The sequence below is a fragment of the Rhinichthys klamathensis genome, unplaced genomic scaffold (assembly GCF_029890125.1).
Source record: "Rhinichthys klamathensis goyatoka isolate OS25496 unplaced genomic scaffold, OSU_Roscu_1.1 h1tg000001l_1, whole genome shotgun sequence".
Lineage (NCBI taxonomy): Eukaryota > Metazoa > Chordata > Actinopteri > Cypriniformes > Leuciscidae > Rhinichthys > Rhinichthys klamathensis.
Window position 1 is genome coordinate 5482233 of NW_026606555.1, and position 13581 is coordinate 5495813.

Below are 13581 nucleotides of genomic sequence, written 5' to 3' on the forward strand. Positions count from 1 at the left end.
TTGGCAAGATACAGTCATAGAGACAGAAACAGTGGCAAGGGTATGTTTTCACTTACTCTGTCAAACACAATGGAGGGTTAGGAAGACAACAGATTTTTCCCTGTCATCCGGTTCGTATTGAATTCACAGTTTTAGAATTCTTTTTCCAATATCCATTACAATAACAGCAAAATTGTTGCACGTTATTATGCATTTGTGGTCTCCAGTTGGAGCGTTTGGAAAGATTTTGTTAAGTTTGGCTTGATCGACATTGTTTCTTTTTGCAGCGCTGTCAGTCTTAACCGTTCTCTTACCATAACAGCAACTCTTACCATACAAAGATCGTCGGCTGCGTCAGATTGTTGTTGTTTAGATTTACTGCACGCTATTACCATGACGTTCTTATTTAATCTTGACAAACTGTGTAGCATTAGAAAGTTTTAAGACTGCAGCTTCGATGTTTGACCACTGTTCATAATAAAACTTGGTTACAGTGACAGTAATTTCTTAGTTCATGTCAGGAGTGTAAAATAACAAGTAAATTGTCTAAGTTACTAATGTAACCAGAAGTGTGAAGTTACGTCAGAACTGAACTGAAAAATTGGAATCTCGCCTGAGAGCCCAATCACCTTCGAGTGTAAACCCTCCGAGTGGAATGAGCCCTCACCCCCAGGGGTTACGACGGATCTTGAGCTTGGTATGCCAAGACTATGGCACCACTATCCAGTGGGCCAACCTTTGCTTGGAGACAGCCTTTCCCTTCTGCTGTCCTCCATAATAGACAGAGCTGTTCTGAGGTCCTGAAGGTCTGCGTTTGGTCCACACACAGACGCAAAGTGTGGACGGGAAAGAGCAGAGCCAGGGCTGGGTCTCTGCCTCCTCCAGGGGCATCGCTTGCAGGTTCACCACCTGCCTGGTCCCTGAAGGGAGTGGCGGGAACCTTGGGCAAGTATCCGGGCACGTATACGTTCGAATTCCAGGCACGATTTGTTGACTGAAAATGCTTGCAGATCCCCTACCCTCTTAACTTCTGTTAAGGAGCACCGTCTTAAGAGACAGGATTTTAAGCTCTACTAACTGCAGCGATTTGAAGAGGTCACTCTGTAAGGCCGCTAAGACCAAGGAGAGGTCCCAAGAGGTACAAGGTTAAGGCGGGGAGAATTTTACCTTCTCGTGCCCCTCAGGAACCTGATGATCAGGTTGTGCTTTTCCACAGACTTTCCGTCTTCTGCATCGTGATGTGCGGCGATAGCGGAGGAAAAAACCTTGGGAGAAACCAGGCTCAGTCAGGAGACCAGTTCTCCTCTGGCCATTGAACAAACACGGTGTCATTATTATTATATGAGACAGTATATGATTTGTATGGGGGGTTATTTCATGCAATTTGTGGTATTTTTACATTAAAAAAAAACAGTTTAGAGTTTTGTAAAATTACATGTGATCTAGGACCTTTATCCACTTTTTTTTTTACTTTTTTTTATCCACATCCAGTTATTTTAGCTGTACAAAAATGGTCCCGTATGGTATTATTAGGCTGGTTTGTTTGTAGCTAGCTTGTAAAATTGTTTGGTTTCCTGCTAAGATTGTCACAGCCCCATAAAGATTTCTTGGTGAAATCATGGGTATTGATTTAGTATTATGTACTACCAGTAATTTAGAAATTTATTTTGGTATTTGTTTATTTATTTTACGTACTTAAGTACCAGTACTCTTTACACCCTTAGTATAGATATTAAAGGACAGAACTGGTTAAGACCTGAGTCTTTGTGGCTGTATAATCACCATCTAACCCCCCACACACATGGCTTTTATGCCCCTAGGGACCGCTAGCCAGTTCAAAGCTAGTAATAGGTCACCAGTGACTTTTATCTTTTACCCCATTGGCTTCAGAGAAAGGTTTTAAAATGGAAAGCTTGCTTAGTTTTAACTCAGAACAGGTGACCTTTATGTGTCCTTAATGTAGAATTTCAGGGCATACTGTTACATTTTGGTAGTTGAAATTTGACTATGCAAGGGATAAAAAGTGATTCTTTTTCTTTTATATTAAAATACTTTCTCGTACAGCTTAATATACAGAGGTAATTACTGTATAAGTAAACCATTCGCAGATTGTTTTTCATGAAGTGTAAACACAGTGGTGCTATCACAACATTGGTCTGTTTGTTTGAGCATCCAAACCAGCCTGACACTAGTGATGTCCAATTTCATCCTCCTTTTGAGCAAATTTGCAGCAAATAACCAGTAAAGCTGGTTACAAAATCAAACTGAATCAAACTTTAGTTTCTGGTTGATGACTCGAGGTGCAATTGTGACGTCACAAATCCCCTTACATCCAAATTAGACGTTTTTAAAACTTTATTAAATGTTCTTTTGTATTGAGGAGGACAATTTATGTAAGATTTTTGGTCTAAAATATCCCAAAACTACTGGAACAATGTTAGATATTTATGCCATATACGCGTTACCCTCGATTTCCGGTTTTACTTCCTTAGAAACCATGGAAACAACAAAGTCACTATTTTATTGGACAGGTGAACAACTGTTTGGATACCTTTATGTGGTTAGTCTTATTGTTTTAATCTCTTGTTTTTTTTTTTATTTACCACGAGTAACAGGTGTGTGCCATGCCTCAGAGACAACAAAGTTTTGTCAAGTGGCTAACATATTAAGAAAGAGCTTAATTTGTTGTAACCGTAATACAGCATTTTCTTCACCATACAATATATATTTTTTATTAATTGCATGCCATTTAGCAACACAAGTCATCCAGATTTTATTAATATGAAATTCTAATAGTCAAGTCAAGTCACCTTTATTTATATAGTGCTTTTTACTATACAGATTGTTTCAAAGCAGCTTTACAGAGATAACAGGAAAATAATACAACAAAGTTTGTTTCTAGAAGAAAATAGCGTCACAGTCCAGCTTGAGTAAGTTCAGTGATGGTTAATTTTTGTTGTAAAAAAGTTATTAATTTAGTTCAATTATATATATTGCCGCTCTGGAGAAAAACGTGATGTCATCATCCAGCTCAGTTCAGTTCTCATATAATGCAGGCAGATCAATAATATTGTTGAATATTAATATTAATATAAAATGTATACAATATTTAATAGGGAGCCAATGTAGTGTTGCTAGAATCGGGCTAATATGGTCATACTTCCTGGTTCTGGTAAGAACTCGAGCTGCTGCGTTTTGGACCAGCTGTAGTTTATTTATTAAGCCTGCAGGGCAACCACCCAGTAGAGCATTACAATAATCTAGCCTTGATGTCATGAACGCATGAACTAATTGTTCTGCATTTTTAATTGAGAGCATATGACGTAATTTAGATATATTTTTAAGATGGAAGAATGCGATTTTACAGAGACTAGAAACGTGACTTTCAAATGAAAGATTAATATCAAAGAGCACACCCAGGTTCCTAACCGACGACGAGGACTTGACAAAGCAGCCATCAAGTGTTAGACAGTATTCTAGGTTATTACGTGAGGAAGTTTTTTGTTCAATAATTAGAATCTCTGTTTTTTCAGAGTTAAGTAGTAGGAAATTACTAGTCATCCCATTTTTTATATCAGCTATGCATTCCGTTAATTTTGTGAATTGGTAAGTTTCGTTAGGTTTTGAAGAAACATACAGCTGCGTATCAGCTGAGTATCATCGGCATAACAGTGAAAGCTAATTCCATGTTTCCTAATGATATCTCCTAAGGGTAGCATGTACAGAGTGAACAGCAGCAGTCCTAGTACTGAGCCTTGTGGTACACCATACTGAACTTCATTTACTGCTACAAACTGATAACGGTCAGATAAGTATGATTTAAAACATGCTAGTGCAATTCCATAGGACCCCTTTAAGCTTTGTAGGATGTTTTAATGGTACAAAGACAAAGATTTCTAATTACATGTTGCAGTTCAACCAAATAATTTATTTATTTTAGGGCTCCTCTCACACTCCCTCCAAAGTGTCTCCAATGCTACACCTCCTTCAAAACACATGAATGCACACATCAAGAGCAGAGTTTGCACAGCGTCATTAGAGACGGTGTTAAATTTCCTGTCGCAAAGCCCATATAAATTAAGTGTATTTTACTTAAAACAAGTAAAAAAAAAATGCCAGTGGGGTAAGAAAAATAGTCTTAATGCAAACTAAAACAAGATTATTTTATTTATTTATGTATTATGCCAGTAGGATACAAAAATGAATATTAGTTCAATAACTTACCGTTCTGCCAGTTTTCACCTCTGGTATTATAACAGCGATTAAGAATTAAACTTACGTATTGACTCGTAAGTATATTGACGTCTTTTTGTCGGGTGCTGTTGCCATGGTGAATCATAATTTCGGAGGTCCTTTGATCATAGTCTTGGTGCCCGTGCTTAATTCAGAGAGTCAACCTACTCAGAGTTGATTGAACTAACTCAATTCAGCTGTTCTGAAACCGAAAATTCAGAGTTTCCCATCTCAGGGTAAGTCAACTCAGAGTTCAAGTTTGAACTCAGAGTTGGTTGAACCTCCTTACTGAAACAGGCCCCAGGTGCACAGAGGTATGGAAATACATAGGTTGAATGGCAGGTAGGACATCCTATCATTGGGTTTGGACCGAATGCAATGATTGGACAAACATTTTTTGGTCCTGAGACTTCCACAGACTATATATGTTAAAAAATATAATAATAATAATTTAGACCACTTCTATTATCGATTGCTAGTGGGATGTAAAGAGAGCTTCAACCAGTATAAGTACAACCAGCCAAAAGTGTTTATGAAAAAAAAAAGCTTACCCTACCTTTAACATTTTAGTTACTACTATTAACTAGCAACAATTAGTTAACAAATTAGTAAGTAATAGCACTCATTTGAATGCTATAGTTCACTATTAGCTAATCAATACCTACTATTTTTTTCATACCTCCAAAAGAACTACTACTATTCTATTACTGTTTTGTTGCACTGTGGGTAAAGAGAGAATCTGTGGGGGAAAAAAGAGGTGCATTGGTTGTTGTATTTAATATTTATTGTTCTGAGGATTGAACCAACGTCTGATTTTTAGAGTGATTCTCAACATAATTAGCCTCCTTTTTTGACATGAAATTACTTTAGCCTCTCTCTGCTTATCTTGTCCTCTCTGCGGCTCCTCTTTAAAAAAACTAGTCACAGCTGGTCTGGGGGACAGACAAATGGAGCTTAGAACAAATAGTCAATCTGAGTTGCCCATTTCTTCACTTACAGATGTATTGTATCAGTGTTAATTTGATCTATAACATTTTAAATCTGTCTAGTAATCTTGGATTGAAACTATTCTTTGTCTAGTAATCTTGGATTGAAACTATTCTTTGTTGCATTATTCCAAGTCTGTAAATTAATGGCAACCTGTAAATTACATAGACATGGTTATTTAGAAATGAATGTTCACGCCAAATTGTATTCTTTGAGTCCAGCCACCTTTTCTTGTCCTTGCCAAATGTATTGTGAAGGAAGAGAAACCTAGATGGGTTTTGCACTGCAGTCTTTGCATTCCTTCAGTCTTACTATGCTACAAATGATTATCAGTTTCTCAACCCTTTTATGAGCACAACCAAGCACAGCCATTAGGCCCACCCTCCATATAAAGAGGTGTGATCTATTTGTTCACATGAGCTGGTGTGTAACAGTTGACTTTTAAATCAGGTGAGAAATCAGTACCAGTACCAGTCAGTATCAGTACCAGTTTTGGATAGTACCTAGAACCCATATTGGGGAACACTTGAATAAAACTAGAAAAGAGCATGAGAACAACAACAAAAACCATTGAGCTGGAGGCAATTCATCACCAATCCATAGTTGTTTGGGCCATAACAAATACTCTTGGGGAATGGTTCTCCAACCACATCTGAAAGTTGCTGCTCTTAGGAGTATTTGGGAAGAGAAATGGTGGTTCACTGGGTTTAATCTCAGGTTGTCACGATGGTTTGGTAAGTCTAGAGGCTTTTCTCTCACCCTCTGTGTTTTTTTTTTTTTTTTACTTTGGATCATTAGAAGCAATTGGAAAACTTGGCATTTCTACCTTCCAAGAAAAGGATTGAATGACCCTGCTTTCAAATTCAGAGTCTTCAGAATCTTCTACAGTAGGTCTCTGACTAGTGGTCATTTAAAATAATATAGGATTTATTGAAGAGTTTTTTTGCGTTATTGAGTTTGCTTTGGTACATTCTTAACTAGACTTTAATTTAGAAGGCCGGTAGGTAGAGCATTGCAGTAGTCCAGTCTTGAAATGATGAGTTTGGACAAGGAGCTATAAGCTCTGATTGTCCTGATGTTGTACAGCGCAAATCTTCATGACCTGACCATTGTTGAAATGCTCAGTTGGTCATCAGACAATATCCTTTCTAGGTTCTAGGGATTACAAGGAGCTCTGTATTCGCAAGGTTGAGCTAGAGATGATGCTTCTTCATTCGAGGCGAGATCAGTCATGATGTTGTTGGTCATCTTGTCATTCTTTCTTGCCTAACTCCAAATCTTTTAGCTTTAAACTTTGAGTCCTTTGACCTGCATCATCAGCCAAGGATGCCAATCATCTGTAAATCAAAACAGTGCTATCGTAACCTAAAACCAGTCATTCTGAAAACCAAAACAATATGGTGGTGAGCAACTGGTTTATATGAGAAGCCTGTCTGTGAACCTCAACCAGATGTGGCTCCTACACTGTAAAAATGCTTTATGCTATCAAGTGGGACTATTAAATCATTTCACAATTATATGGTCTGTCTTCAAATGTTTCAAATGTCACAATGAGTTGACCAAAGCTCTTTTAAGCATTCCTGGTAGAGATAATGTCTGTTCCAAATCTTAGTGAGCTGCTTTCCTGCTACTGTCTACATAGACAGCAACTCTGCGTGCCACACAAATTGTGCCCCTTATATGAACAGAAGATTTGATTAGCAATTAATTCTCTTGGAGTTCCAGTCATAGATATGTATACGTAGATGCACCATTCAAACCGCTCCAGACACGTAGGCGCGCCCTCCATCTTGCAACGGTCAGCGTGTCGTCACTCACAGTAAGAATCAATGATGCCACAAAATAGCACAGCTTCTGGTTGTGAAACCACCGAGATTTAAATTCCCAAAGGTGAGAATGTGTTGGGTTGTGTTTTTATAGGTATTAACTCAATATTACATGTTTTTACTGTAGTACTTTTAATGTTTTTACTTGTACTATGGTAACTTTTTAACGTCATGTCAGCTGATGCCTTCGTCTTGTTGTATTGTGTTAGTTTAGCAAAATCATCTGCTGGAGTCCATTTCATATATATAGATATTCATACATGCGTCTAACTACTGTTGCAGACGCTCAGTCAACTTGCTCTCGAATGTTCACGGACCGCTCCAATATGGCGAACGGCTTACATAAAGCGCCCCATTGAAACGGCCACTAATAAGGTATCTATGGTTCATGATACTCTAAGCATATAATGTGGTGTAAATTAGTCAATTTAATATAAAAAAAAAATTCATAAAGTATTTATCTGACCTCGACCGACATCTTGGATTTTATTTTTGTGAGAGTCTAATAATACATTCTGAAATTGCCTTAAAATACTAACTAGGTAAGCAGCTCTGAAAGTTTGGCCACTAGACAAATGATCATACTTCATAAAAGAACAACTGAACATCCAGTCAAGACATTGTACAAAATAGAGTTAGAGTTAGTCTAAAGCTGTAGTGCATTTATTCACACAAAGCAGTTTGGCTCAAGAAATGTGGTTTAAAAAATGAAGCCATATTATTTGTTTTATTGACGTTGTTAATTTGTAAATGCTTGTCCATTTCCATAGACTAGGCTTAATTCTTTTTTTACACACACAATATCATTGACCTCCCTCCAACGGTTTGGAGATATAGAGGTGAAAGTCCAGTGTAAAGGGGATGGGCTGGCAGGTGACGTCAGTGCTGTTGGAAAGTGTTTACTTTCAAAATGCTCGTATGGAAATGAAGGGTGAAAAATTTGTTTCCTCCTTCTGTCCTGCTGTTGACCTCAAGTTCACTTTTATATGCTGGAAGATGCCGACTCTGAGCAAGTATGGGTTTATTGTTTGTCAGTCTTTTGACAGGTTTAATGAATCTTAATTTGGACCTTAAGAAAGTGCTCTTAAGAACGTATCTGTGAAGGCTGTAATTTAATGAGAAACTCTTCATGTCACATTTCCTCAGGACAAATGAAGTACATATTAAAAAATGTTTTGTACAATAAATCAGGTTTATATTAAGGCGAATACTCCATTAGCTAATATTGTCTTTTTGTTAGGTTCAGTTCTGATCAATGTGGTTGTGAGATCATTCCCTAGCTGGTCAGAGTCTATTAATGTGCTTTGCATTATTACTGTTCAGGCTCTTCCTATTCCTAATCTTTTGACATGCACAAAATATGATGCATGCATGCATTCCTGTCAAACTGAACAGTAGTTTTGGATGAATGTCTACTGTGAATTTCTAATCGCAATTGCTCCTCTTTATAGCTAACAGACTTATTATGTGCATGCATGGTTTAGGAAAGGATGAGTAATTTCATATTTAACCAGATACCAACCTAATTAAACAGGACTTTCCTAATACTTCTGATTTGTTTGCTCTTTCAGGTAACCTGCTGACTGTTCAATTTTGCAGTTATGACAATACATACCCAAGTAATGTCAACTCTTTGTAAATGCTAATATTGATAATCCCTTGTGCACCATTTAGTTTAAGCATTTAAGCAATAAGTAAAAATTTCCATTGTCTTGCTTCATAAACTAGCTTTTGAGCTATGTGTTGTGTATTTTGTGTAAAGATATTACATAATAGCTAAATACTCTAAATACTCTAATAGCTAAAGTCTTACTCTTATACAGAGTCTGACACAAAGATTTCATAAGATGGGTGTGCAGAGAACTACAATCATTGAGTAAGACACTTTCATGTGTTGTTTGTCTATTTACATTATGTACTATAATTCATGTTACACTTTTGTAAAATTATATTGAATGTCATGAACAAAAATAGTGTTCATAAAAGTTAGTTAGGTGTGAATGGTATGACCAAAATCTTATGCATAACTTTCGCGAGCACTCAGCTTGATTAAATTAAAGGCACAATCCCGTGTCTGTGACCATAATGACACCTGCAGTGATTACCAAACTGTGATGAGCCAAATAGAAAGTGACTATTAAAGAATAGCTGAGCATCAGTTCACAAATAAAATGTACACTGCCTTCTCGTTCAAGTCCTAAAGCTTACACCAACTTTTTAAGCTTTATACTTGGTTTTAATAAATATGCAATATAGTACATAATGTAAACATAAAAAAAATACTACTGGTATACTACTAATGCTACTGGTTCTTTTTTGCCTAAACCAGCAATTCAACTAAAAGAGTTTCATATCAACTACTCTTACATGTATTCGCACAGTAAACTGTAATATATCCCAGTGGAGGGCCTGAAATTAGTCAGTAAGTCCATTTGTTACTTAATTAATTGCAATTAAAGACTAGTGTTCTAATGGAAAAAGTAGTTTTAAAATCAAATGAGGTGATGTTTCAGATAACAGTATGGTGACTTTTGGCTACTTGTTAAGGATGATTAGTCATTTAAATTCACATATTGTTGCACTATTGTTGGTTTGATTCTATTGTTCTCCTCATTTGGAAGTCGCTTTGGTTACAAGTATCTGCTAAATGATTAAATGTAAATGTGTGAGAAATGCATTGTGATTGTCCGTGATGTGCAGATAATTTACTCTCTGTGTACCTTTGTCTCTTTTTTGCCATTTGTTCTTTAGAATCACCTCGGTTGTCCACTGCCTCTGTTGGCAGTAATGACCGGGCCTCCACTGCTACGCTGTCCGATTGCTCTGACTTCACAGATGTCCAGAGGCCCATAAGCGTGGTCTCCACCATCTCATCCGGGTCTGGTTCCTCTCGGGACGGCGTTCTCCTGTCAGGTATCCCATCCGCTGGTGTGCCCATTGAAGACAATGTGGATCTGGAGTTAACGCCTGCTGCCGATTCAAATGAGACTCAGGGCAATAATCTCGCCCAAGCATCCAGTCAATTTTTCCAGCAAAATAGCAGCAACACTGTTAACAACAACAGCAGCTCCTCCATTTCCAACAGTTCCTCTCCATTTGCTGCCAACACCATGGCACCCAACCCCGAGCTCACCTACTTGGACCGTGTGGTCATGGAGATCATTGAGACGGAGCGGATGTATGTGAGAGATCTGCGGAGTATTGTGGAGGTCAGCATGAGTCTTAAGCTTTACAAACATTTACAAACAACTGGGTCATTCCATGTCAAATCAACCAAATTTCTGAAACTTTCCCAACTCAAAACAAGAATCATTTCTAGTTTCAGTATAATTTATTCTTCAGACATTCCTCTAAGTACGGTATCAGCTGTTTGAAAAGTTACCCACATTTGATTTTTTACCATTGAAAAATAGTAAAATTCAACAATTTGAACATGCAGTCACAATGTAATCTCCATTTCTATGCAGTTTAACCATATAGGACCTTAAAAATTAAGATTTCAAAAGAAAATTTTTAAATCATATTGAGATATCTATACTTTGATTTACAGGCATGTAAACTTTGGAAAAATAATATTTTTGGCACTCAGACAGGTATATTCTAGGCAATTGTGTTGATTGAAAAAAAGAAACGAGATACATTTCTAATTTCCACATTATTTGTTCTTCAGATATTCCTTTTTGAAAGAAAAAAGTATCAGATGTATGCAAAGTGACCCACATTTGGTTTTTGACCACTGAAAATGTGTACAATTGACCAATGTACTCATGCAGCTGCATTAAGATCTCCATATCTGTGGGATTGAACCATATTTCTCATCCGGCTTTTAAGATTGCTAAAGTAAACGTTGCTATCTTTCTAAAGTCAGTTTTACCCCAGAATTTTTAAGTTCATTCATGTTTATTTCATGCTATAACTAGTAAAGAGGAAGAGACGATCAGTTCACTTGCATTCCATGTTGCTGGTCAACGGCAATCTTTCACGCTACATTAAAGAGCAACATTAAAGGGTGTGAATTTTGTGATAAAATTGAAAGAATTTGAAACTGAGACCTTGTTTTTATAAAAATAACAAAGCACATAGCTTATTGAATTATTGGACAGGATGCATGCACTTTTTTCCGAATGTTTTGCATATTGGATACCCGTCTTCAACCTCTGAATAATTTTTTAGATTACCAGAATGCTCTCAAATAGCTTCTTTATTAAGCTTCTTCGGCAGATACAAGTCCGGTAGATGAGTGTTGGTTCACCATGTTTTCAATTTGAGAGTTTCATGTGCGCTGAAAGCTCATGTGCCCCATCTTACCTAGACAATCACCTAGTGAACTTACTATAGTATCAGCCTCACAGAGCATCCAGGCACGGCACACGGGTGCCGCAAGTAGTTGATCCCAGTCTGAAAGACTCAAAAATTCCAAATTCTTACGGTTTAATATCTGTGACCATCTTAATCACGGTTAATTGTGATATTGGGTAATCGTGACATCCCTAGTGCTAGATGGATATTTTTGGCCGTTTTGTTGTTTGATGTTTAAGATGAGTTTTAAACGGTAAAGTTTTTAAAAACACTTGAGACCCTGCTTTCAGTTTTCTTTTCAGTTGTTCCCTTTACTCTGTGTCAAACCCTTTAGAGATTGTTTATGGACATTTTGACATGATGACATTCTACACTTCATGAAACAAAACCCAACTAAAAAAAAAAAATGGTAAAAGCTGTTTGTGCCTCTAGTGTAGAAAGTCCCAGTAATAGAATCTTTGCAGATTTTCCTGAAATGTTGTGGTAGTGAACACTGTTCCAACAGTGAGAAGTCACACATCAGCCGTGATGGAGTTACGCCAAAAATACTTTTTAGAAAGAAGGCACATTTTTGGAGCTTTAAAACGTAAGAAATGTTCAGGATGTTGGATCTTATTGCATGTGAAAAGTCAACAAAAGTGTAGATTACAAACGTGAATTGCCAAGCTGTGCCAAGTTTATCTACTAAATTGTAAATAAGGGTGAAGGGTGAATTCTTGTTCATTGCAGCTCTAAAGCCTGGAACACACCAAGCTGAAATTGGTCCTCGTCGGCCTTTTTCTGTCGGGCCGTCGGTGAAAGAGGGAACTCTGATTGGCTGTTCAGCTTAGTGAACGAGTCAGTGCACGAGAATAATTGCAAAACAGCGAGCAAAGAAGTCAAAACGGTACAGATAGAAGGCTGTTCTTATGTTACGTCATCTTACCTGAGTTTTCCTTGGTGAATATTTCAATATTAACATGAGCGGAGTGGGATAAAGAAAGTGTTTAGCAGGATTGATATTCAAAACGGTAACTGCTTTGTTTACGGTATGTGTATCTGCAGCCTGCAGCGTCGGTTTCCCTTTTTGAATGACGAATATAGACGAATATTTCTGCAGAAATGGACAGTTGTCTCATTTACACGCAGGCGCAGAACGCGCATTCTAGCTGACAGTCGGCTGTAGTTCTCTCGGTCGGTGTGTTCAAGTGCAGCTTTTTACCCCGACGCTAGGCGGCAACACAGTCGGCTTTCATCAGCGCTAGTTCGTCGGCGTCGGCTTGGTGTGTTCCAGGCTTAAAGGACCATTCAGGTGACCTGGCTTATTTCACAGGCCTGCTACCAGAACAAGAACTTGCCATGATCTTCTCAGTACAGACAGATCCTTTTCTCTAGATCAGTTGATCCAGGTATTAGACAGAAATACCATTAAGAACTTTAACCATTTCGCTGATGTCCACCAGACTTAGCAACAGAAGTAGACTCCCGTCTCATAGACAACACCTTTAACCAGGGGAAAATGGCAATGGCAAATTTGAGCTGTACTGTTCTCCAATCATTTAGTCCTCTTAAACCCCACCCCTTTCTTACAATCGACTGCCAACTTGCATTCAGAGCTGCATCCATCCATTCAACAGCTGATGGATCCCCACCCTACACAACACAGAAGAAAAGCTTTAAGAAAGTTCATCAGCTTTAAGCTGATTATTCCATTAGGAGGTCAGATCAGTGCACTGTAGTCGAGATGGGTGTGTGGTTAAACCCATCAGGCCATATCACGTCTCACACATCATGTTCAATTCCCATGCTTCTGTATTCACACTTGAATACATTTTTTCATTAGATGTTGAATGCATTTGAAGTGTAGGAATTGCTTATTATGACTCGTTAGCAGTCAGGCATCCAATGCACTGGGATTATCACGTTATATAACAACAGGTTTGACAATTGGATTGTGCCAATTGAGTCCTCCAAGTACACAACACAATGGCACACAGCTTGAAGTGAGATTACAAACAGTCATGAGGTGTGAACATAAAAAGCATTATCACATGCTTAAGTTGAGTTTAAAAGCACCACATAAACATGCATCACAATATCATTATTTATTTAAAAGCATGCACTTTGAGAGAATTTAACAGATTATTTAAATTTATTTGAGAAAATTAGTGAACGTATGCATGATACAGCCCTGAGATCATGCAGTCCTGAATAATCTGTCCACATTTGGATTAAAGGATATGTTGGTTTTAGGATTTGGCCGTATTCACAAAACATA

The 13581-nt window shown here is 37.7% G+C and overlaps 1 protein-coding gene across 1 annotated transcript in view; it reads left to right on the forward strand.

The window, feature by feature from the left end:
- LOC130086384 (pleckstrin homology domain-containing family G member 3) overlaps positions 1-13581 on the forward strand; it is a 59553-nt gene that overhangs the window by 26512 nt on the left and 19460 nt on the right. The window contains exon 3 of the mRNA XM_056252571.1: positions 9777-10234. Within this exon, the coding sequence (XP_056108546.1) occupies positions 9777-10234 (458 nt within the window). The remainder of the gene's footprint in view (positions 1-9776; positions 10235-13581) is intronic.